Here is a 26,024-nt window from a genome sequence, read left to right on the forward strand (position 1 = left end):
TGCTTTGAGCCGCGTATTATGTGCTTCTGTAAACTCCTCTATAAGTTTAATAGATTTGTGACTATGGCTCTACAATCTGCCTCCCCAGCACTCATTGTATTCCTTATCTCTACTCATGCTTTCCTCCTAGCTTTGACGCGGGGGAGCTGAAGATTGCCTCTTGGAACGAGCAGGAGCACCGCGACAAAGACTGGTGTGAGGAACCTCAATGCAAGTAAGTCCGGCTTAAACCGTAATTGAAAGCAGCACATCAGATGTACACTCATACATATTTAAATGACTGTTTTCATGTTTTCCACTCAATATGTTAATACATTTTAATAGAGACCGAGCCACAGAGAAAGAAATGGAACATTAGTGAGCATTAAGAATAGAGGCCTTCCTGCTAAATCTCATCCCTTCCGCCATCGCCCTTTGTTACTTTTACAGAACTAAATTGCTTTCCTTTCTTCAGAGCACCCCGTTAGACTCTCCATTAAATAAATAGAAGATTGCACCGCTTCAGGGGAATGGATACCAAACACTTTTTATTAAAAGGCATTCAATCACTTCCCAATCACGGATGCAGCATTGTCTCCACAAATAATATCACCTGACGAGCGCGCCAGGAAATGCTACAGCAGCTGGCACCTTTCTTTGCCTCTGTCATCGGCAGTCAAAGGTCACATGACTCCACCTTCCGCTGCGTTTAATGCAGAAGGTGGAAACGTTATGTGTTAAGGGTATTGGCTTTCACTACGACATTTGCTATTAAGTTATGTGTCACAGTGAAATTGTTTAATGTTTGTCTCATTGTGACAAAATCCTTATAGAGCATATTGTGCTAAAAACACAAACCTAGTTGTAGCATTTTACTTAATTCTTTTTACTTCTGCAGTTTTTCAGAGTACCAGTTCCTGCAAGTGCATGCTGCTGGAAATACATTCCTTATCACGAACGACGTTTAAAGGGCACCTGTTGCATAGATGCATTTTTGTGTGTGATTCCGATATTCACAAGGATGCAATTTAAAAATGCTACAGTAGTTCTGAACAAATAATAATATTGCCCTGAAAACCTTACCATATATTTTTTTGCCATTTTCTGACCAAAGACAGCCTTTTAGCCATCTAAACAGCATCCATTAGTCTGGATCAGTGATGGGCAGCCTCTGGATTCCATGTCAGATCTGTTTGTTATGGCTTTTAACACTTGTTTATCTTACATTAAAATACCTGCTGATATGTTATAACACGTATCTCTTACTTTGATTAAATGTATTGTTTAAGCCTGGGATGCAGGCTTAACTGTTTTGATCAAAATATGAACTAATAACTCATGTTTTCATTTTGCTAGACACACACACAGACACACAGTGTAAAGGATAAGCGCTGACAACTGTCTTTTTGTTTTGTATACATATATGGGCGTTTATATTGCCACGCAGCTGGTACCACATACAATATAGGATATATCGAGCGCAGGCTTATTGCCATGCAGCTGGTACCATATATAATATAGAGATGAGCGCACTCGGATTTCTGAAATCCGAGCCCACCCGAACGTTGCCGATCCGAGTCGGATCCGAGACAGATCCGGGTATTGGCGCCAAATTCAAATCTGAAACTGAGGCTCTGACTCATAATCCCGTTGTCGGATCTCGCGATACTCGGATCCTATAAATTCCCCGCTAGTCGCCGCCATCTTCACTCGGGCATTGATCAGGGTAGAGGGAGGGTGTGTTAGGTGGTCCTCTGTCCTGCTATATCTCGTGCTGTTCAGTTAAGTGCTGTGCTGTGCTCAGTCCAGTGGTGCTGTGTCCTGTGCTCTGTCCTTCTGAGGTCAGTGGTGCTGCTGGGTCCTGTGCTGTGTCCTGTTCAGTCCAGTGGTGCTGTGTCCTGTGCTCTGCTCTGTGCTTCTAAGGGCATAGTTATTTCCCCAATATTCCAAAGTGTTTCAAAAAATAAAAAAAAGTTATTTAAAAAAAATACAAAAAACTAATTACATTTTTTTTTCATTACAACAAAATTTGCACAACCAATCCTGCAGTATAAGCCCATTGGTACTGCAATATTACCAAGTTCACACATTCAGCAGTAAAAGTCCAGTGGTTCTGCAATATTACAAAGTTCACACATTCTGCAGTATCAGTCCAGTGGTGCTGTGTCTTGTGCTCTGTCCTGCTGAGTTCAGTAGTGCTGCTGGGTCCTGCGCTGTGTCCTGTTCAGTCCAGTGGTGCTGTGTCCTGTGCTCTGTGCTTCTAAGGGCATAGTTATTTCCCCATTATTCCCAAGTTTTTAAAAAATAAAAAAAAAGTAAAAAAAAAATAAATTAAAAATTAAAAAAATATATATATAATTATAACCAAATTTACAAAACCAATCCAGCAGTATAAGCCCATTGGTACTGCAATATTACCAAGTTCACACATTCAGCAGTAAAAGTCCAGTGGTACTGCAATATTACAAAGTTCACACATTCTGCAGTATCAGTCCAGTGGTGCTGTGTCCTGTGCTCTGTCCTGCTGAGTTCAGTAGTGCTGCTGGGTCCTGCGCTGTGTCCTGTTCAGTCCAGTGGTGCTGTGTCCTGTGCTCTGTGCTTCTAAGGGCATAGTTATTTCCCCATTATTCCCAAGTTTTTAAAAATTACAAAAAAAAAATATAATTATAACCAAATTTACAAAACCAATCCAGCAGTATAAGCCCATTGGTACTGCAATATTACCAAGTTCACACATTCAGCAGTAAAAGTCCAGTGGTACTGCAATATTACAAAGTTCACACATTCTGCAGTATCAGTCCAGTGGTGCTGTGTCCTGTGCTCTGTCCTGCTGAGTTCCGTAGTGCTGCTGGGTCCTGTGCTGTGTCCTGTTCAGTCCAGTGGTGCTGTGTCCTGTGCTCTGTGCTTCTAAGGGCATAGTTATTTCCCCATTATTCCCAAGTTTTTAAAAAATAAAAAAAAAGTTATAAAAAATATTAAAATAAAAAATTAAAAAAAAAAAGTAATTATAACCAAATTTGCAAAACCAATCCAGCAGTATAAGTCCATTGGTACTGCAATATTACCAAGTTCACACATTCTGCAGTATCTTGTGCTACATATAATGGAGACCAAAAATTTGGAGGATAAAGTAGGGAAAGATCAAGACCCACTTCCTCCTAATGCTGAAGCTGCTGCCACTAGTCATGACATAGACGATGAAATGCCATCAACGTCGTCTTCCAAGCCCGATGCCCAATCTCGTAGTACCGGGCATGTAAAATCCAAAAAGCCCAAGTTAAGAAAAAGTAGCAAAAAGAGAAACTTTAAATCATCTGAGGAGAAACGTAAAGTTGCCAATATGCCATTTACGACACGGAGTGGCAAGGAACGGCTTAGGCCCTGGCCCGTGTTCATGACTAGTGGTTCAGCTTCACCCACAGATCTTATCCCTCCTCCTCCTCCCCCCCCTCCAAAAAATTGAAGAGAGTTATGCTGTCAGCAACAAAACAGCAAACAACTCTGCCTTCTAAAGAGAAATTATCACAAATCCTCAAGGCGAGTCCAAGGGTGTTGGTGGTTGTCAAGCCTGACCTTCCCATCACTGTACGGGAAGAGGTGGCTCGGGAGGAGCCTATTGATGATGTAGCTGGTGCTGTGGAGGAACTTGATGATGAGGATGGTGATGTGGTTATTGTAAATGAGGCACCAGGGGGGGAAACAGCTGATGTCCATGGGATGAAAAAGCCCATCGTCATGCCTGGTCAGAAGACCAAAAAATGCACCTCTTCGGTCTGGAGTTATTTTTATCCAAATCCAGACAACCAATGTATGGCCATATGTAGCTTATGTAAAGCTCAAATAAGCAGGGGTAAGGATCTTGCCCACCTAGGAACATCCTCCCTTATATGTCACCTGAATAACCTTCATAGTTCAGTGGTTAGTTCAGGAACTGGGGCTAGGACCCTCATCGGTACAGGGACACCTAAATCCCGTGGTCCAGTTGGATACACACCAGCAACACCCTCCTCGTCAACTTCCTCCACAATCTCCATCAGATTCAGTCCTGCAGCCCAAGTCAGCAGCCAGACTGATTTCTCCTCAATACGGGATTCATCCGAGGAATCCTGCAGCGGTACGCCTACTACTGCCACTGCTGCTGTTAGTCGGTCATCTTCCCAGAGGGGAAGTCGTAAGACCGCTAAGTCTTTCACAAAACAATTGACCGTCCAACAGTCGTTTGCCATGACCACAAAATACGATAGTAGTCACCCTATTGCAAAGCGTATAACTGCGGCTGTAACTGCAATGTTGGTGTTAGACGTGCGCCCGGTGTCCGCCATCAGTGGAGTGGGATTTAGAGGGTTGATGGAGGTATTGTGTCCCCGGTACCAAATCCCGTCGAGATTCCACTTCACTAGGCAGGCGATACCAAAAATGTACAGAGAAGTACGATCAAGTGTCCTCAGTGCTCTAAAAAATGCGGTTGTACCCACTGTCCACTTAACCACGGACATGTGGACAAGTGGTTCTGGGCAAACGAAGGACTATATAACTGTGACAGCCCACTGGGTAGATGCATCCCCTTCCGCAGCAACAGCAACAGCTGCATCAGTAGCAGCATCTACAAAATGGCTGTTCGTGCAAAGGCAGGCAACATTGTGTATTACAGGCTTTAATAAGAGGCACAACGCTGACAACATATTAGAGAAACTGAGGGAAATTATCTCCCAGTGGCTTACCCCACTTAGACTCTCATGGGGATTTGTGGTGTCAGACAATGCCAGTAACATTGTGCGGGCATTAAATATGGGCAATTTCCAGCACGTCCCATGTTTTGCCCACACCATTAATTTGGTGGTGCTGCACTACCTCAAGAGTGATAGGGGTGTGCAGGAGATGCTTGCGGTGGCGCGCAAAATTGCTGGACACTTTCGGCATTCAGCCAGTGCCTACCGCAGACTAGAGGCACATCAAAAAAGCATGAACCTGCCCTGCCATCACCTCAAACAAGAGGTTGTGACGCGCTGGAACTCCATCCTCTATATGCTGCAGAGGATTGAGGAGCAGCAAAAGGCCATTCAGGCCTACACAGCCACCTACGACATAGGCAAAGGAGTGGGGATGCGCCTCAGTCAAGCGCAGTGGAGACTGATTTCCGTGTTGTGCAAGGTTCTGCAGCCATTTGAACTTGCCACACGAGAAGTCAGTTCCGACACTGCCAGCTTGAGTCAGGTCATTCCCCTGATCAGGCTGTTGCAGAAGCAGCTGGAGAAAGTGAGGGAGGAGCTGGTAAGCCATTGCGATTCCACCAAGCATGTAGCTCTTGTGGATGAAGCCCTTCGTACGCTTTGCCAGGATCAGAGGGTGGTCACTCTTTTAAAGTCAGAGGAATACATTCTGGCCACCATGCTCGATCCTCGGTTTAAAGCGTATGTTGTGTCTCTGTTTCCGGCGGACACAAGTCTACAGCGGTGCAAAGACCTGCTGGTCAGGAGATTGTCCTCTGAAGAGGACCGTGACATGCCAACAGCTCCACCCTCATTTTCTTCCACATCTATGGCTGCGAGGAAAAAGCTCAGTTTTCCCAAAAGAGGCGCTGGCGGGGATGCTGATAACATCTGGTCCGGACTGAAGGACCTACCAACCATTGCAGACATGTCTACTCTCGCTGCATTGGATGCTGTCACAATAGAAAAAATGGTGGATGATTACTTTGCTGACACCATCCAAGTAGACATGTCAGTCAGTCCATATTGTTACTGGCAGGAAAAAAAGGCAGTTTGGAAGCCCCTGTACAAACTGGCTCTATTTTACCTGAGTTGTCCCCCCTCCAGTGTGTACTCGGAAAGAGTTTTTAGTGCAGCAGGGAACCTGGTCAGTGAGCGGCGAAGGAGGTTGCTTCCTCATAACGTTGAAAAAATGATGTTTATAAAAATGAATAATCAATTCCTCAATGAAGTACAGCACTGCCCTCCAGATAGTACAGAGGGACCTGTGGTTGTGGAGTCCAGCGGGGACGAATTGATAATGTGTGATGAGGAGGAAGTACACACTGTAGGGGCAGAGGAATCAGAGGTTGAGGATGAGGACGACATCTTGCCTCAGTAGAGCCTGTTTAGTCTGTACAGGGAGAGATGAAAAGCTTTTTTGGTGTGGGGGCCCAAACAAACCAATCATTTCAGCCAAAGTTGTTTGGTAGGCCCTGTCGCTGAAATGATTGGTTTGTTAAAGTGTGCATGTCCTATTTCAACAACATAAGGGTGGGTGTGAGGGCCCAAGGACAATTCCATCTTGGAACTTTTTTTTTTGCATTATATGACCAATCAACAGTCGTTTGCCATGTTCAAAAAGTAAAACCAAATTTAAACAAATTCAAGAAATTAAACCAAAAGTAAAATGCCCTGTCATAATTTAAAACAAGAGGTATTGACGTGCTCTAAAACTACTGTATTGTTGTTTATATTTTATAAACACTACACTTGAAAGCTTGAGTCTTTCAATGAAAAAGTAACTGTCCATTACACGAATATTTGCAACAGGGACAATTTTAGGGTTAAGAAAGTCAACTAATAACACTTCGATGCTGTCTGTCCTTATAAACACTACACTTGGAAGTTGGAGGAGGTATTGTGGCCCCGGCACCAAATTTACTACCGGGGCCACTCCACTGTGCAGTCCATATTTCGGTGTATCAGATATTAAACAACGGTGCCAGTTGATGCCTAATTTTTTAATTATATTGTTGGCGCTGTAAAAAATTGTGTTCCAAGCACACCACACTACGCAGTCCATACCCTTTTTTGGTGGAATTCTGACCCGTGGACGGTTTTTTAATTATATTGTGGCCTCGGTACCAAATTGTGTACCGGGGCCACCACACTACGCAGTCAAGATAGATAGATGCGTATCATAGATAAAGTACATTCAGTGGTGTGGGGCAAATTGAAAAATATTCTAAATGCACTGACATTATCAAAAACAAGAGGTTTTCACACGCTGAAACTCCAACATGTATATGATGGAGAGGATGGAGGAGCAGCCGTATGTGCAGTGTAATGCAGACCTGTTGAAGGTTTTTTTATATATTTTATTGTGGTGCCCAGTGCCCACTACTCTACGCAGTCCAGATACTATGTTTGGGTGTAATTCTGACCTGTTGAAGGTTTTCTATATATTATATTGTGGTGGCCAGTGGCCAGTCCTCTATGCAGTCCAGATATATTTTTGGGTTTAATTCAGACCTATTGAAGGTTTTCTATATATTTTTTATTGTGGTGCCCAGTGCCCACTACTCTACGCAGTCCAGATACTATTTTTGGGTGTAATTCTGACCTGTTGAAGGTTTTCTATATATTTTTTATTGTGGTGCCCAGTGCCCACTACTCTACGCAGTCCAGATACTATTTTTGGGTGTAATTCTGACCTGTTGAAGGTTTTCTATATATTATATTGTGGTGGCCAGTGGCCAGTCCTCTATGCAGTCCAGATACTATTTTTGGGTTTAATTCAGACCTATTGAAGGTTTTCTATATATTTTTTATTGTGGTGCCCAGTGCCCACTACTCTACGCAGTCCAGATACTATTTTTGGGTGTAATTCTGACCTGTTGAAGATTTTCTATATATTATATTGTGGTGGCCAGTGGCCAGTCCTCTATGCAGTCCAGATACTTGTTTGGTGGAATTCAGACCAGTTGAGGGTGTATTTATTTTATTGTGGCCCCGGTATCAAATTGGGTACCGGGGCCACCCCACTACGCAGTCCAGATACTTGTTTGGTGGAATTCAGACTAGTTGAGGGTTTTATTATTATATTGTGGGGACCACTCTATACCACTCTACCACTCTATGACACTCTATTTAATACTTTAATTCTATTTAATATTTTAATTCTCTTACTAATTCCCATAAAGAGGAACTGCCGCTCCTATTTAATACTTTAATTCTATTAGTAGTTACCATAAAGAGGAACAAAATAAACCAATTTTACCAAAAGTATAATATGACTTACAAACACTACACTTGAAAGATGGTGCCTTTAAATGAAAAAGTCAGTCTTCATTGCACGACTATGTGCAACAGGGACAATTTTTGGGTTTACAAAGTCAACCAATAACACTTCGACTCTGTCTTTAACATACTTGATGGGATCTCAATGACGAGTGGTCTGTACCATGTTTGGAGGAGGTATTGTGGCCCCAGTACCAAATTGGGTACCGGGGCCACTCCACTATGCAGTCCAGATAGAGGTGTATCAGATATTAAACAACGTTGACTGTTGCTGCAAAAATTTTAAATAATATTGTGGGGAACACTACACTACGCAGTCCATAAACTTTTTGGGTGGAATTCAGACCTGTGTAGGGTTTTTTAATAATATTGTGGTGACCCACTCCTCTACGCAGTCCAGGTGCATTATTGGAGCGAATCATACAAGTTCAGGGTTTTTAATTTATATTGTGGTGACCCACTCCTCTACGCAGTCCAGGTACATTATTGGTGCGAATCATACAAGTTCAGGGTTTTTAATTTATATTGTGGTGACCCACTCCTCTACGCAGTCCAGGTACATTATTGGTGCGAATCATACAAGTTGATGGTTTTCTTATTATATATATTGTGGTGACCCACTCCTCTACGCAGTCCAGATACATTATTGGAGCGAATCATACAAGTTCAGGGTTTTTAATTTATATTGTGGTGACCCACTCCTCTACGCAGTCCAGGTACATTATTGGTGCGAATCATACAAGTTCAGGGTTTTTAATTTATATCGTGGTGACCCACTCCTCTACGCAGTCCAGGTACATGTTTTGGTGCGATTAAGACCAGTTGATGGTTTTCTTATTATATTGTGGGGACCACTCCACTACGCAGTCTAGAAAGATAGCTCGTTGCTACGTTTTGGACTAAGAACTATATTGTGAGGTGTTTAGAATACACGGTAAATTAGTGGAAATGCTTGTTATTGAATGTTATTGAGGTCAATAATTGCGTAGGAGTGAAAATAAGCCCAAAAAATTGATTTTTTAACTTTTTTATGCTTTTTTCAAAAAAAATCCGAATCCAAAACCTTAAATCCGAACCAAAACCTTTCGGCAGGTGTTTTGCGAAACAAATCCGAACCCAAAACATCGAGAAAATCCGGATCCAAAACACAAAACACGAGACCTCAAAAGTCGCCCGTGTACATCCCTAATATAATATGGTATATACTGAAAGCGGGCTTGTTTTATTCTCTGGTATTATCTGTTTTAAGTTATCCCTGAGGTTAAGGGTAATGTGCGGCCCTTTTGAAGGTCAGAACCATGTGGCCCCTGGTGTGTATCGGGTTACCTATCACTGCTCTAGGTGTTCCATTAGATAACTTCCTCTTCCTCTGTTTAATCTGGATTTTCCGCAAGGTGCTTTAGACAGAACACCTTCACATTCTGCGGATAAACGAACACTGGGACACCAGCAAGACTTGATTCATGGTAACGATGTCAGCTAGATTGTTTTAATGATAACTGTCTGCAGATCGCAGTGGGCCTTTGAGGACCACAGATCCCATCAGCATCTTATCAGGAACACGGGTAGACCAGGACAGGTAGTCTATCTGGTTGGATGATATCCGCATCTTACCTGGTATGCGGCCATCATCCATTCGCTGTAATAGTGCTCCATCAGACGTGTATGGACTAATGTGACCGCGATCTCTGTGCTGCAACTGTACATGACCATCTTTTTTTGTAGCTTTGCCTTATCTAACGCAACCTATGTTGAAATTAGGTGAAACGAGGGAAAAAGTATCAGAGTCCTTAAATATGGTTGTGGGCCTGATGCTGTGTTGGATGCATGTTGGGAGATATTTCATTTCCAAAAAGCCGTCCATTAAAATAGCGTATTGACGCCCGTATGCTGTGTTGCACACAGCACAAGATGCGCCCAGCTCTGTGCTAAGTTTGCGTACACCCACATACGTATGCACACAACTAGGCAATAAGCACAAGAAGAGTTTATTATATGTTTTGATACAAACACACATGCGCTGTTAGGCTTGGTATAATACAGCGGGTATTTTCTTTGTCTTGTATACAAATCATTTTTTTTTTTTTAATATACGCCAACAGAATCATAAGTGGGTAACTGTCGCTGGCAACCATCATTTTCATCAGCGTGTATTTGCACCTGACTGGTGTATATGTGCCTTTGTGCTGGTCTGCATCACCCGCATTAGTGAGACCACTCCTTGCTGTACTCGCCCTACGTTAGACTGCCCCCTTTTTTTACGATTGTGTGTTTGAAGGTTTTTTTTTTTTTTATATTCTTTGATGTGCGCCTAGAAATGCCATTATTATTAGACCTAACCTTAGACACCTCAGAGGTGTTGGAAAATACAAGCCCTTTTGCTGGAAGAAAAAGGGTCTGTGTCCCCCCGGAAAAGCAGGGTACCCCCTCTTAAATACACCCCCCACCCATCTTTATGTTGGTTAAATAATTTCATCCTGCACAACAATGTCATCCTGTTGCATGTTGGTGCAGAAGTAGTCGCACTGTCTGTGCTCAGTAAAGAACGCCCCCGCTCTGCCAAGCTCCTCTGATTGGACATTTGGACCTCCACAAACGGAGCTTTATTGGCCCGCAGATCGCTGCCAAAATAAAAATAGGCGCATTAGCACAAAAGTAGTCGACGTCACAACAGAGCGTTAGCTTTGCAGGCTAACACTTCTGCAGCTGAGCAAGCAATAAGTAGATGTGTTATCACTAGCTAGCTAACAGTGTTGTTTACAGCCGAGACCTGTAGCGTGAAAGGAGCAACGGACGAGGCCGTAAACCACAAAACGTTTATAAATAAATCAAAAGAATAGAGGGGAAAAAATAAATCTGCTATTTGTTACATGACACCGGTCCGGTCATTCCCACCCCATGTTTTACTCATCAGCCAGTTACCCCCGTGCTCTCTGAAAGGTTGTTTTCCACATTTGTATTTTTCAGTTGTTTCTCTAAAATAAAGGACATGTTTTTTCCTGGCTTTATAAAAGGTATCGCAGGCCAGGAAGGATGGTATTTTCTCCGGGAAGAATGCCTGTGCTAAAAATCTATACTACATTCTGTAATCATTAATACATACACAGCCTTGAGGAGCTGGACCGCAGTTCCCTGTTCTTAAGGCAGCACAGCTAGAATACGAATGATCACACACCTCGGCTTCCTACAAGGACATGAGATTTATGGAAAATAGTGTACAAGGGCGAACCACCTTAAGATAGAAGCCGGGCACGGCTTATGGGATTCTGTGCAGTGTACATTTTATTCCGGCAGCCTGACTGTCTTATTTCCTTTCTCAGTCTGAAATTGAAGCTCAGAGGGATCTCCCTCGGAATTAGTCTAGAGGCTCTCTGACGAGAGATTACATATTAATCTGTGGTCTCCGTTCTCATCTAGCCGACCAACATGCACAATTTCCCACATTCACTTATTTTAAATATGACTGTTGTAGTTAATATATATATATATATATATATATATATATATATAATATGAAAGTGCTGCTGTATTATTCTTGATTGCACAGGTTGATTTAAAGGGATATTATGCTGAAGTTTTTCTTGTTATACCAATAATGTATATATCACATGGTTCTGCTTCCTGGATTAAAGATACTACATCAATTTCTGCTGAGAAGACATTGTTTGTTAAAGAGGTGCAAACAAATGTATGTAAAAGCGTAAATACTGTTGTTGCCACGTGTTGCGGCTGCGTACGCCCTTCCATGCCGTAGCGTGCCGTACGCATCTTTTCAGACAAAGACAACTAAGTTTGCTCGATTTTAATTGAAATGACTTTATCCAATTTACTGACTTCGACAATATATATATATAATGTTTGTGTGTGTGTATGTATATATATATATATATATATATATATATATATATATATATATATATATATATATATTTATATTTAGTATATGGTATACACTTATTCAGAATTAATTGGAAACAGTGAAGGTTCAGCAACTTTGTAGCATTTCTGAAAATATGGAAACATTCAACAAATAAGAAAAAAGTAAATAATGGGTATTATTGGGGGGGGGGGGGGAAATGTAAATAAAAAAGAAAACCTAAGCTAAGCATTATAGTTGAGCACTTGGTTCTTTACGGTCATAGAATGCTGTTCTATATGAGGACATGGATTTTAGGTAATATGGTCCCTTTATTTTACATCTTTTTCTTTAGAGTACAGGTAGAGTCCAGCTCCCCGGACCTGGCTGAGTTTCTGTATGAAGAACAGCCTGATCTGCTTGTATACAGAGCTGACTGCCTTTCCATCGACGTGGTGAAGAGCTGGTATTGGAGCAGAGCAGAGGAGATTGAGAATTACGCCAGACAGGTCAGAGCTCCAGTTATGTCTTTGTATCTCTCATCCACGGTCTCTCGCTAAACACTTCAAAGTCAATTTGTGTAGAAAAAGGAATAAAACACCTCGCAGTCCAAACAAAATGCATTGGTCTGGTCTGGTCATTAAGAGGCAGAAAACATCTGGATATGAAGGGGTTAAAGCTAGTAAAACAAACAAGAAAATGCCCATTTCTGTGAAATTTATTGATACACTGTGGCACATTGGTCAGCATTGCTGCCGCAAAGCTCTGGAACCATGGGATTGATTCTGACCAGAGTCCTGTCTGTGTGGAATTTGTATGCTCTCCCCGTGTTTCCGCCTGGTAAGAATCATCGGATTTGCGTCATCACTGTGTAGAATCTGGTTTCGGACTTAATCTAATGTAAGACTCAGTAAAGTGGTATAGTAATGTCTTTGAGAAGAACAATCCCAGGTTGGTTAAGCCACTATTGAGGTGCACATAGCGTATCATATATAAAGATGTCAGGAGCTGAATACTGGGGTAGAGGAAATAACTACTCAGGTTACAGAGGATAGAACACCGCGGTAACGTCTCTTTATACTGTGCATGGAGGGATGTCACTGCTTGTTCTTAGTGACGGCTTCACTAGGTGCTGGTGTCATGCACCAGTAATACAAGTATTAGTTCTGGGGGTTTATACATGGCTTATTGTGCCCTGTGTGTTACATATGGTATATTCTATACCCTGGTGTATTTAAGAAAGATAATAGAGGTCACTAAGGATGACCATATAAAATAAAATGCCACGGGGTGAATGCTTTAAAACAGGTCATAGAATTACCGACCCACAGACCAAGAGATGTGTAGTCAGAGAACGTTGCAGTATGTTTATGCCCGGTCACTTCTGCCACACAGATGCTGTAGGGCTTATGATTCTGCATCCATATGTCAGATCGTGCTGTATGTCTAAGCAGTCATGGCTCCATCTTGCACACCCAGAGATCTCCACAGGGAGTGGGAACAGGTTCCAGGATTGCTGAGTTACAATAACACGGATGTCAGGTGCCTATTGAGAGGTCCCTGCTCCCACATATTGTCATGTCTGAGCTCTGACACTAGGATGTTACCGCAGGCGTCCTCTAATGATCCGTATGAAAGTTGATGCTCCAAGGAAGCTGGTGTCTCCCATAACAACCAAACAGATGTTGCTTTCATTTCCTTAACTGAACTACAAAAGTTAGAATCTATTTGGTCACTATGGCAACACTACCTTTCTTATGTGCACCAGTTATCACAAATATCACCCATTACGTCTGAACACAATTCATTACTTTCCATAAGTATATATTACTGTGTTTATATAATATGTTACCATAATATATCTATTCTTCCTATGATGTGCAATCTTGTGAAAGTGATTTATCCACCAATATTTATATAACATAAGGTCTAACACTAATCCTGATGTGATATGTAACTGTTAGATATGCTTCTTATATTACTCATGATTAGAGTGTAGTAATCCCCCCAATGATAATGTATTCTCTGTTCTGTATCTCTTCCCAGCAATATCATTATATCTGTTGTTTGTTATTTATTTATGTTTTACACTTGGCAGATTAGTTTTTCTTTCTCTCACATTTCGGGCTGTGTGAATGTTATTTTGGAATGGGTGACATACTGGCAGCCACACTGTGTGCATAATTTATGTTCACTGTATTCAAATATAATTACTTTTACTCAATTATTTCCCTGATACAGTGTATGCATCTGTTGTACTCTGCACATTGTCCCTTCCCCTCCTGCCCGGGTCCTAGAAGTGTTTCTCATTCTCCTAGACGTACTCTACAGTGTTGGGGTTAACACGTAATTACTTTATCCATTCAATACAAGACTAAATAAGACTCTAGTCTTCCATCTTGTGACTTGGCTGAAGCTCTGCTTTTTTAGCGTATATATTATGGTTGCACTTTATATAGATTTGTTGCACATCCAATGTGTCATTTTCAGTTTTTAATTTAATAATTACATTTTTTACAAATGACTAATCCCTATTTACTTTTCCCACATGTTAGGCTGGGAAGTTTTTTCGAGCAGTTCCCTCCCCTTCCACCTTGTATATTGTATTTTGGGGAATAATGGAGCAATGGTGATTGGGTTCCTAGACAATTGGGCCTTGGGCGTTATCAAGGCTTATGCAATAATGCAAACTGTGCCGTTATGTGAAATGTCATTTTACCGTCATAAATACAACTGTTTGCAGAAAATCCCCAATAGTGAAAGGTGCTAATCAATAGTGGTGACTCTACTACACTGCTAATCAGAGGGGATAGAGTGTTATCAACAAAGTGTCCTTCTCTGTGACCTCCAGGTGGATGGCGCCCTGTCCCTGGTACGCCTGGGGAAGGAGAAGAATATCCCCGGCTTGCAGCTGCTGTGCGATGATTTGGTCACACTGGAGACTCTCATCTACGAGGCCGACTGCGATGAGTCATTAACTCTCAAAGACCTGCAGCAGATCAAGGACATCGATAAACTGCAGCTTCTTATGGCAAACGTATGTCTGTTTTACATCTGGGCATGTTTAGAAGCAAGCTGTAGTCTTTAACGGAACATCAAATGGCATTCTAGCTGCGCCGAATCACTTAATACAAAATATGAGATCCCAGTTACCAAATATAATGTTATCCTTGGTTTACTTTCTGTAAAATAGTGACAGTGAGATGCTTGCAATGAGGACACCAACCGAGTGCAACGGATGATTAAAGACATGGAGTGTTATCCTTTCCATTGAGCTTATCTCCTCATACATCTCTCCTGAGAGTTTTTATTTTCTAGGTGAAACATATACACCTTTTATATACTCTGCTGTCAGTAGCATACGTCTTATTGTACCATAGTCCATTCATTCATAGCCTGGAAATATAGGACAACTCTTGGTAAACGTATTCTCTTTTCCTTTGATACTGGGTAATATCAATACTGTAATATAAGTAATATTTGGTCCATTACTCTTGCTCTTAATATGTATTTTATGAAGTGTCAGCTGTCAGTCTGTTGGAACAAAACATGTAAGATGGTTCAATCTGATTGTGTCAATAACCAATCACTGCGCTCTACTCGGTCATTGACATATAAGTCTCTCTCTCTCTGGGGTGACTGTGATTAATGTTACCTAGGCTGATACCCTGTTAGGTTCAGTCTGGTCTTAGTACAGCTGGATTTTAGCTTTTCTGAGTAGGAGAAACTAATGTCAACAGATACATTAAAGTAGGTGGTCCGGTTGAATGTATTTTAAAGGAGAATTGCAGTCAAAATATCAAGTGTAGTACATTGAAAAGTGATGATACTATCACATTTATAATTTATTGAAGGGAGATATTTTCACACATACATTGGGACTCATTCAAGCATCAAATCAAGAACTGCCTTGATAATCTATAGTAAAGGGAATGCTTTCTGCTACAGCATAGAGCATTGTGCTACATAGAAAGTGACTGTGTACTAATGAGTATATTAATGGCAGAACTAAAGAAAGCTCCCAACTCTCTATCATTGTGCTGACATTCCTCTCTAAAAACAAGGTAGTGCTGGAAAACCATTGCTTTACTGCTGCTCCTGTCAGCTCTCCCCTGAAAGTTCTCCTGCAGAGTCTTTCCTATGAAAATGGAACAAATTAAAATGCCTGTACATTTACAAATGTAATGTAAGCTAAGGTCATACACTGAACAGATAACAGCAGGAAAGTAGAGGACATCATATTAACACACACTAATGCTCGGTAGAGGGACAGCTCTTCTCTCTCATTGTAGCATCCTCGTGGGCGGGTCTATGATATTACTAAGTAGATCTGTTGGTTAGTGTAATCCTATACTATAAAATTTCAAAATATTTTGTTGGCTTTAGCCCAATAATAATAATGATCATTTTCTTTGTGTAAATAATGTTTCATATCCTCCAGTCTTCAGAAGAGCAGTATGTTAAAAATGCCTATCAGTGGATGGTTCCCTTCCTGCACCGCTGTGAGGCTCACAACCCGGGACTGGCTAAGACTCTACTAAGAGAATACATTGTAACCTTGGCAAAGGGCAACCTCAAATTCCCTCTGAAGATTTTTCAGCATTCCAAGCCCAATGTAAGCCGACGTTCCTTTCCTTTATCTATTTGCTTTGCTTTGTGACACTGTACTTGCGGATATGGACATTAGAGCCTTCTTGGGTATGGCAGCCTCTGCTTTTCCATGCTCATTGCTATTCATGACTTTCTCAGTGACTTATTTGCTGAAACATTGTTTGCGCTTCGTTCTGTTGCTGCATGCAAAGTAAAAGTATTCATAAGCCTGGACTTGTTGCTGTTTTCCTAACACCATTTGTCGCTGCCATCTACAACAAGCTTTTTTTTACTCTGAAATATTCTGTAATTGTAGAGCTATTTGTTACTGTGTAAATATTTTTAGCTTTGTGAATATTTTATACACCCTGAGATAAGTGGAGCAGTGTTGCCTTCATCACTGTTTGCTTATTCCAAATCAACAAATATAATCTGCATAGATTGCTGTAAGAGGTATTAGCTGCTTTCACTTGTTTGCTGTGTCTGCTGTTAAAATTAGAGGAGAACCTATCAAGCAACGAGGACTCCTTTATATGTCAGCCTACAAAACGGCTAATGACACCTGTTTAGCAAAAAAACAAACGTGAAAAGAACATAACAGGAAATTAATACATAATCATGTAAGATAACATGATGCTCCCTGTGTTTGCCTGGGTTTCCTCCGGGTGCTCCGGTTTCCTCCCACACTCCAAAAACATACTGGTAGGTTAATTGGCTGCTGAATCAAATGGACGTGTGTGTGGATTTAGAGGTGTGTGTGTGTGTGTGTTGATTTAGAGGTGTGTGTGTGTGTGTGTGTGTGTGTGTGGATTTAGAGGTGTGTGTGTGTGGATTTAGAGGTGTGTGCAGGCCCGGTGCTCCCATTAGGCAAGGTTAGGCACTTGCCTAGGGCGCCGGGCTCTGGAGGGCGCCTGGAGGGCGCCACAGAACTGGAAATTAATTTTAAAACTGTGCGGCGACCGCTGACCATACCTGTCACGGCCGCCGCACAGCATTCAGATGCATGGGGAGGGGGGGAAGAGGCTATTGCTCACCACTGCCGCCTCTCTGCTCCGTCTCCTCCACTCACTAGTGTCAGTGAGTGGAGGGGAGGAGACGGAGCAGAGAGGCGGCGGTGGTGAGACAAGGTAAGAAAAGACGGGGTGAGGAGGGAGGAGGGCGCCGATTTTTGTGGGGGGGGGGGGAGGGAGAGGGCGCCGATTTTGCCTAGGGCGCCATGGACCCTAGCACCGGCCCTGGGTGTGTGTGTGTGTGGATTTAGAGGTTTGTGTGTGTGGATTTAGAGGTTTGTGTGTGTGGATTTAGAGGTTTGTGAGTGTGGATTTAGAGGTTTGTGAGTGTGGATTTAGAGGTTTGTGAGTGTGGATTTAGAGGTTTGTGAGTGTGGATTTAGAGGTTTGTGTGTGTGGATTTAGAGGTTTGTGTGTGTGGATTTAGAGGTTTGTGTGTGTGGATTTAGAGGTTTGTGTGTGTGTGTGGATTTAGAGGTTTGTGTGTGTGGATTTAGAGGTGTGTGTGTGTGGATTTAGAGGTGTGTGTGTGTGTGGATTTAGAGGTGTGTGTGTGTGTGGATTTAGAGGTGTGTGTGTGTGTGTGGATTTAGAGGTGTGTGTGTGTGGATTTAGAGGTGTGTGTGTGTGTGTGTGTGTGGATTTAGAGGTGTGTGTGTGTGTGGATTTAGAGGTGTGTGTGTGTGTGGATTTAGAGGCGTGTGTGTAGGGATTTAGAGGCGTGTGTGTAGGGATTTAGAGTGTTCTCTCCAATGGGACAGGGACTAATGTGAAAGAAAGACATTCTCTCGCTATGTAATTTGGTGGTGCTATATAAGTAAACAACTAATAATAGTCACATGCAAGATTAGCTAGAGGTAAAGAAAGATTTATGAAAGTAATTTTTGTAACAGCCTTAGACAACCTGTTGCTTCTGTTTTGGTGAACCACAAGTCCCAGCATGCCTAGCCAGTCTCTTTTTGCCTTCCCCTGTTTTATTCTAACAAGGTTAAAGATCTGTAATAACAGAGGTAAATGGGAAGAAAATAGTAAAATAGTTTGAGGGGTTTGATATAATCCAGTGAATAAAAAAAAAAAGAATAATGTAATGGAAAATGGCCTTTATTTTTTAATAATTTTATTTAGTCATAGATCAGCAAATGACAGTACAGAATAAAATGTACAATAACCCATATGTATGGATTATGTGCCAACATAACTAAGACGAGTGCGGTGAGAAGACATCAGAAAGTGAATACCAAGGGAAATGCGGATAAGCTTTTGTATGTAAAGCGGGGCGAGAAGGGGAATGGTGTACCGCTAATAGGGAACAGATGGGGGTGTCCTTTATTTTATTTTTTTTAACTCAAAAGGTTTTTATTGAATATTTTTAGAAAAACATATTACAAACATAGCAGTGGTTGCAGAGTACATACAGCAGATCAGTTATATTGAACAATCCACACTGCTTAGTTAAACAAGTAAATAAAAATAAGAAAAAACATTGGTACAGACAACAACACATCTTATGACCCAGTATACGTAAGCCGAAGACGGCAAAGAGAACAAACAAGAAAAACAGATGGATAAAGGGGGGGAGGGGGGACAAGACAAGACAAGAGACTATCCGGTTATAGAAAGTGTACCAGTGGGTCTAGCCCAAGTACCCAACTTGGCTCAAAAACTATTCCACAGTACTCACGGATCAAAGATTGAGCTGTGATTCGTAAAGTACTCATACCATATAAACCACTTAACAAGCGGGGAGGAAGCCCCTGTAGACAGATTAAAACTTATGGTTTCCATTTTGTAGCTATGTTGGATCTTGTTAATAATTTTAGGGAGTGCTGGAATTAGAGGTGATTTCCAGTTCTGGGCTATTGCAGCTCTTGCTGCAATGAGAATATGTCCAGTGACATAATGATTGTGTCGCTGGAGATGTTTAGGATACAGATGAAGTAATGCCATATCTGGGGAAGGAGAGATATTATTTTTGGAGACCTGAGAGATTAAATGAAAGATTTCGGTCCACAATTGTTGAAGTTTCGAGTAAGACCAAAAGATGTGCATAAGCGTACCAATTTCACCACAATTCCTCCAACAATATTTAGATTCTGATGGCCAGATTTTATGCAGCTTATCTGGAGTAAGATATAACCTGTGAACAATTTTAGTCAACATTTCCGAATGGTTAATACACTTTGACATCTTATATATGTTTAGGAAGACTCTCCCCCATACCTCTTCTGAAATGGTGATATTTAGGTCGGCTTCCCAGACAGCTTGAATCGGTAAAACCCGATTGTCAATGGGAGTTAAGAGTATCCGGTACCATAGGGAAATTCCGCCTGCGTGGGATGTAGGGGAGAGAATCACCTTGATACCAGGGGGGAGGGGTTCCATCACCCCCAAATGCGAGGGGCGTGTTTGTAACCAGTGCCTTACTTGAAGATATTTGTAAAAATCGCGGACAGGGATATCATACTTAGCTTGTAATTGAGAGAAAGGGGGAAGAGACCCTCCCTCCAGGAGGTCCTGCACACGTCTGGCTCCTTGCCTGTGCCAAGAGTCAAGACGGAGGTCTGGGATTAGTTGTGACAGTGCTATAGTAGAGAGGCTAGAGGAAGGGAGCTGGTAGTCTGGGAAAAGGGACATCATCTTATCCTAGGTGGTGAGAGAATCTCTTATGCTCCTTAATGTGAAGACTGGATTAGGTCTTCTAGGTTTGTCCAGCCATAATAGATCTGCTAATGGGAATGGAGAGAGACTATGCTGTTCAATGTCCACCTATGGTTTTTTCAGTGGGGCGGAGGCCTGCCAATCTCTAAGCTGATCCAAAATAGCCGCCTGTTGATATGCTTCTAGTTTGGGAGCGGCTAAGCCACCTTTTATTATCGATCTAAACAGGGTGTCCTTTATTTTTAAATAAAATGAGAGGCAAACTGAAATATTTGTTACATGGTCTATAAAATACTAAAGTTGACTTACAGTTTTATATCTCAGCCTGCCCCTGCGTGCAAAGTTACATAGTAGAATTAAAGACTATACACAGGGCCTGATTAAGGGTCACAGCCGCCCCAGGCTACTACACTAGTTCCCCCCCAGTTTGTGTGTAAATAAAATTTTTGTATATATAGATATATATCTGTAAATAAAATTGTAAAACATTAATATATTAAACACACTTCATTATGCACTTCCTCTCTTACCTGATCTTGCAGCGTAGACTACCTGGTGTTCTCTTTTGCATGTTCTTGGAGCGTTGTCCGTTGGCTTCTGGAAACTTGGGAGTCCTGTATTTAAAAAAAATTGCATAAAATATTGCAAAAATTGTATTATAGTGCAAAATTTTAACAGACCCTTAATGATACAAAACAACCCCCCTAGTACAGACAGACAATAAAATATATGAAAATTATTTACACTCCTATAGTAACATCTACCAGCCCTGTCTATCTAGTATTTAGTATTCTAGTGACCGCTGAAACCACAGTCAGCATCCACATCACCGCCACACAATACAGAGATCCTGCCCCCCGCAAGCTATTTCATCACCTCCCCACCAATTCATCCCCCCTGTCATTATTATCAACCCGCACCAGACAGTTTATGACCCCCCCTATCCAATTCACTAACCCCCCCCCCTGTAGCCAGTTCATTACCTCCTCATTGCTTTTTCATTAATCTCCCCTATCCAATTAATTAACCCCCCCTCTAGCCAGTTCATTACCTCCCCATTTTCACTCCATTAATCACCTCCCTCTAGCAATTTCATTAACTCCCCCATCCAATTCATATGCCCCCTCTATCCAATTCATAAGCCCCCCCCCCCCTCTAGCCAGTTCATTAATCCCCATTTTCACTTCATTAATCCCCCCCTCTAGCCATTTCATTAACTCCCCCATCCAATTCATAAGCCCCCCTCTAGCCAGTTCATTACCTCCCCATTTTCACTCCATTAATCCCCCCCTATCCAATCCATACTAGCAGATCATTAATCACCCCATATCCAATTTATAAGATCCCCCCCCAGTCATCTCCCCCCCCCCCCCCCTCCACATCCGATGTGTCACCCCACTGACATTTAACAAGCACTTACCTTGCTGTCTTCTGTTCTCCTCTGACCAGACGCCGGCGCTTCTGTCATCTTCACATGCAGCTAACAGCATCCAACGCTGTTAGCTGCAGGCGCGCTCTGTGTGATTAGTGTGGTCACGTGAGATGTGAGATCTCACGTGACCACACTAAGCAATACACTGATAGGGCAGCTAACAGCGTTGGATGCTGTTAGCTGCGTGATTGGGCACAGGAACATGCGGGACCGCCCCCTTGAGGCCAGGGGCGGCCCCATTAGAGGCACTTGAAGAAAAAAACCCAAAAAAAAAAAACCAACAGCTTGTCAGTGTTCCGCGCTGCGCCCCCCCCCCCCCCCCCCCCCTGCGTGATTGGGCACAGGAACATGCGGGACCGCCCCCTTGAGGCCAGGGGCGGCCCCATTAGAGGCACTTGAAGAAAAAAACCAAAAAAAAAAAACCAACAGCTTGTCAGTGTTCCGCGCTGCGCCCCCCCCCCCCCCCCCCCCCCCCCCCCCAGGACTCAGCGCTCTAGGCTGCAGCCTGATCAGCCTAGTGGTTGATCAGGCCCTGACTATACAAATAGTTATAGGTGCAACTTATCTGGGTAACAGGGCTTGGGGATAAAAAGAAAACAGCCCAGCAGAATAAAAATAATTGCTATACACATAAACTCAGCATACCATGTACAATTAGAAAACAGATGTTAAACTGATACTATACCCTCCTCCATCCCAGACCGCTGTATACAGTCTGCCTGGGCTTACGTTATTATTTTTACCATGATTCATAATCTGGAGAGTGTGACTGTTGCTCTGGTCTTTCAGCGGTGGGAGAACGTTCTATAATAAGTGATTTATTTTTTCAACAGCTTTGAATAATTAAACAGCGACAGCATGTTGAAGTTATAAATTAGGCTGTAGTACAGATGTGGTAACAGAAAATCATATTTTGTCTGCATCATTTAGGTTGTTGCAGAGATTAAAAGATTTCATGAGCGGCTTTAATCGTTGATTAACTCATTTGTCTTTGGGATATTTCATCCTCGTAATTGTTTTGGAGAGGTGTCTGTGGAATTCATCACCAAACACTTGTATATTATGCTGCCAGTTCTTCCATTGACTATTTAGTGATTTTAAAAGAATAAAACAACAATTCAAAACATTACGGCTATTTTTACCACCCTACGGTATTTGAATTTACCTACCTAGGTAAGCTTGTTGCTCTTATCACTTTCACACAGTGCGGGAATCTCTTATGTGCCTAACCAATAATTATAAAAATGCTGCTTAGTAATTCCCCAGGAACTAATGACAAAATCCCTGAGTAGAACATGTGACCTCCGAAGCACAAAGATCCTTGTGACTTGATTGGCTACATTCTCATATTTATTGGTTCAGCTCACAAAATGGCTGCCTCCACTTTATGTAAGCTATGGGAGAAATTTGACAATTTTTGTGGGAAAAGTCATCAAGAATCGATATATTATGCCAGCAGAACTTCTGTTATGTGGGCATCATGCAGCCTTCCTCACCTTGGTTATTTCCCCTTTAGTCCTCTCAGTATTGGTTATAATCTCACACAGTGGACCGAGTGCGCCAGCAAAGCGCCCACTTGCTGACTTCCTTGTTTTCTTTATCTTTTAGTGCCAGCAAAAGCTAATTCCTGATCAGGACCAGCTCATAGTAATCGCTTTGGAGTCTATCTACACTTGTGAGCGAGATGACCAGCTCTCCCTATGCTATGACATCCTGGAGTGCTTACCCCAGAGGGGTTATGGGTAAGAACCATTCAGCTTTATTGGTTCCAGATCTATTACTGGGTTCTTAACTTTATTGACATTTATATATTTTCAGCAGTATCTGTTTTTTTTCGAGTCAGTCTTCTTTGGTATTATATACATAACTTTCAAATTCTGAACAGTTCTTCCAGTAATATTTGCTTGTTAGGGTCTGTTTACAGTGGCATGGTATATTTTCATGTGTGTTCAGTTTATTTTAACACACACAGGCTCACTCCTGCCTATGCTTGGAAGAAAAGCCTCTAGTGAGCCATGAAATACACAAAAAAAACATAGTGGATGACATTTGTAAAAAATATAGCTGCGGAAAAGAACAGGGAAATATTTTTTAAAAGAGAATTTGTTGTAAGGAGTGAAAGGTCACAGATTGGATCATGCACTTATGTTATATTGCCATAAAACATACTCCTTGGCTCCATTTAAAAAAAAACAAACATTTGGAATATCCACTACAAATATGGAGCACCAAATCACTCTAAAGACTACTCCCACTTTAAAGGGGGTCCTCCACCTGTGCACCGTGTAGGCAGCCATTTTGTGGGATAAACCAGTGTTCATGGATAACGCCAACAGTTCCCAAGTTTTCATAGGACAGTCCTGATTCTCTGAGGTAACAGACATATGGCCTTTCCAAAAATAATGGGGTAAGGTCTAAAAGGGAATGGTATGCTATCAAGGTGTGATTTGGACGGGTCATGGGCATGGCTTAATTTGTTCTCATTTCCTAATTGTGAAAGTTTTTTGGTATGTTCATGATGAGACTTTCCTCTCACTAGAAACTAGTGGCATTCACAAGCGCCCATTGCCCAATATTAGGGTAATTCTACTGAATTGATAAATTGGATATAGGTTCAAGCAACAAAATGGCTGCCACTTTAATGTCTCACAGTTTCGCCACAGAACTATTTTGTGAACCATCCAATACATAAATCCTTTGCGTTATAATGTCAGAAGGAAGTTACTTGGAGAGATAAGCCGGTGTATATATATTTAGACATAACAAAACACGGTGCGGAGGGAAGACTTGCTTATTGTTTGTGTCACTCAGTAATGCCGTATTAATAACTGCAGGAAATTATTCTCAGAAATCTGATTTACAATCTCTCTTCCTCCCTCTTACTTCCAGCGTGGAGACAGACATAACTAAATCTCTGCATGACAAGGTAGATCAGCTCGAACAAATCCTCAGGTAATAGTCTTTATCACACTATCCTTTCCTTCCACAATGCACAGCAGTCTTATGGCAAAATTACATTAACTTTGTTTATAATAAAAAAAAAATGTTAAAAATATTTTTGAAATAGTTTTTATATGTAAATGTTTTGATTAATGATTATACTTAAGATAAATACCATAACTATTTGCAAAACATGTAAAGTATACACATGACAGAAAACAGACCTCATCGTTTTGACGCTGTGTTAGTTTCTAATTACGGCGCTGACTAGACAGCGGCGCGGCTCAGTGCAGCCTATGTCGGACAATAGCACTGCGCAGTTTCCAGCTCCACAAGTAGGTGGGATGTTTAAAAAGAAAAAGTGGGGTGTATATAGACTTCAGTTAAAATCCATCCTCATGTTCAGTTACATAATGATGCTCTAATATAGGTTTTGTGAAACCCACAATTCCTTGGTTCATGTTTTTAGCCCACCCTAGTCACAGTGCACATAGAAATGCACTATAAATTGATAACATGCTTGTCACATTCACGCAATGCACAGATCCACATAGGCAGCTGCCTGCAATTCCTACGGAATGGTCTGTAATACAGACATCGGACCTGATTCATGAAAAAACAGTCAGTATTTAACTTATGTGCAAAACAGAATACTAATTTGCACCCCTTGCATTGTAACATGGTTTTGTCCAGGAGACTTAAATAAGAAGTTTCTCAAGTTAAGATCCTTAATGAATCAGGCCCATCAGCTGTAACGTGTGAATACTGCTATTTAGCTCCCTATTCTAATGCCTTCTAGACGGCAGATATACATAACATCACAGTAACGTATAAGTAGCTATGAACGCCAATCTGCATATTGCTGATCAGCTCCCAGCAGCAGCTCTATTTGTATAACTTATCACACATGGCTGCAATATGCTTTTCTCTGGGATTTCTACTGACCCTAAAGACAAGTGGTGAAAACTTTCTGTAAAATATGTTTTGCCTCCAAACTTAAGTATAAACTATAAATTAGAAACAAATGGGCATTATGTCCCTGTTCATTATAGCTGCCGGCTTGTTATTTGCAAAAGAAATATTTCGGTATGGCTGCGCTATTTTTGATTTAGTGATAGACTCTGCCAAGCAGGAACCAAATCAAATCATAAATATCCCCGTTTCATAAAGTCAGTGGCAGCGCCCGAGGAGAGCTTCACCTGATGCAAATAGATGTGTGATAAGAGACGGAGCAGCGAGGCCAGAGAATGCACATTCTTCATGTTTCTTCTTATTATTAAAAGATAGCGCAGCAATGTGAAGCAGGCATTGTCCTAGTCCTTGACAGATTAAAAGCAGAAACATATTTTAAAGTTGTTCTCGTCGTCAGACTTGGATGTCAAACTCTTCACAGACTTTTTGGGTTGGATTTATCAACGCTTCTATAAAGGAAAAGCAGAGTTGTTGCCCATAGCAACCAATCAGGTTGTAGCTATCATTTTTCTAGTGCATTCTATAATATAACTAGAATCTGATTGGTTGCTATGGGCAACATCTCCACTTTTTCTTTTTGGAATGTTTGATAAATC

General features: G+C 41.7%; 1 protein-coding gene across 2 annotated transcripts in view; it reads left to right on the top strand.

Moving 5' to 3' along the window:
* Positions 1-26,024, top strand: part of NBAS (NBAS subunit of NRZ tethering complex) — a 477,499-nt gene that overhangs the window by 146,769 nt on the left and 304,706 nt on the right. For both annotated transcript variants that reach the window (XM_075201412.1, XM_075201413.1), the window contains exons 22-27: positions 131-214; positions 12,182-12,335; positions 14,678-14,863; positions 16,268-16,441; positions 23,125-23,258; positions 24,406-24,468. In XM_075201412.1, the coding sequence (XP_075057513.1) occupies positions 131-214; positions 12,182-12,335; positions 14,678-14,863; positions 16,268-16,441; positions 23,125-23,258; positions 24,406-24,468 (795 nt within the window). The remainder of the gene's footprint in view (positions 1-130; positions 215-12,181; positions 12,336-14,677; positions 14,864-16,267; positions 16,442-23,124; positions 23,259-24,405; positions 24,469-26,024) is intronic.

Source organism: Mixophyes fleayi, chromosome 3, assembly GCF_038048845.1.
Source record: "Mixophyes fleayi isolate aMixFle1 chromosome 3, aMixFle1.hap1, whole genome shotgun sequence".
NCBI classification, from domain to species: Eukaryota; Metazoa; Chordata; class Amphibia; order Anura; family Limnodynastidae; genus Mixophyes; species Mixophyes fleayi.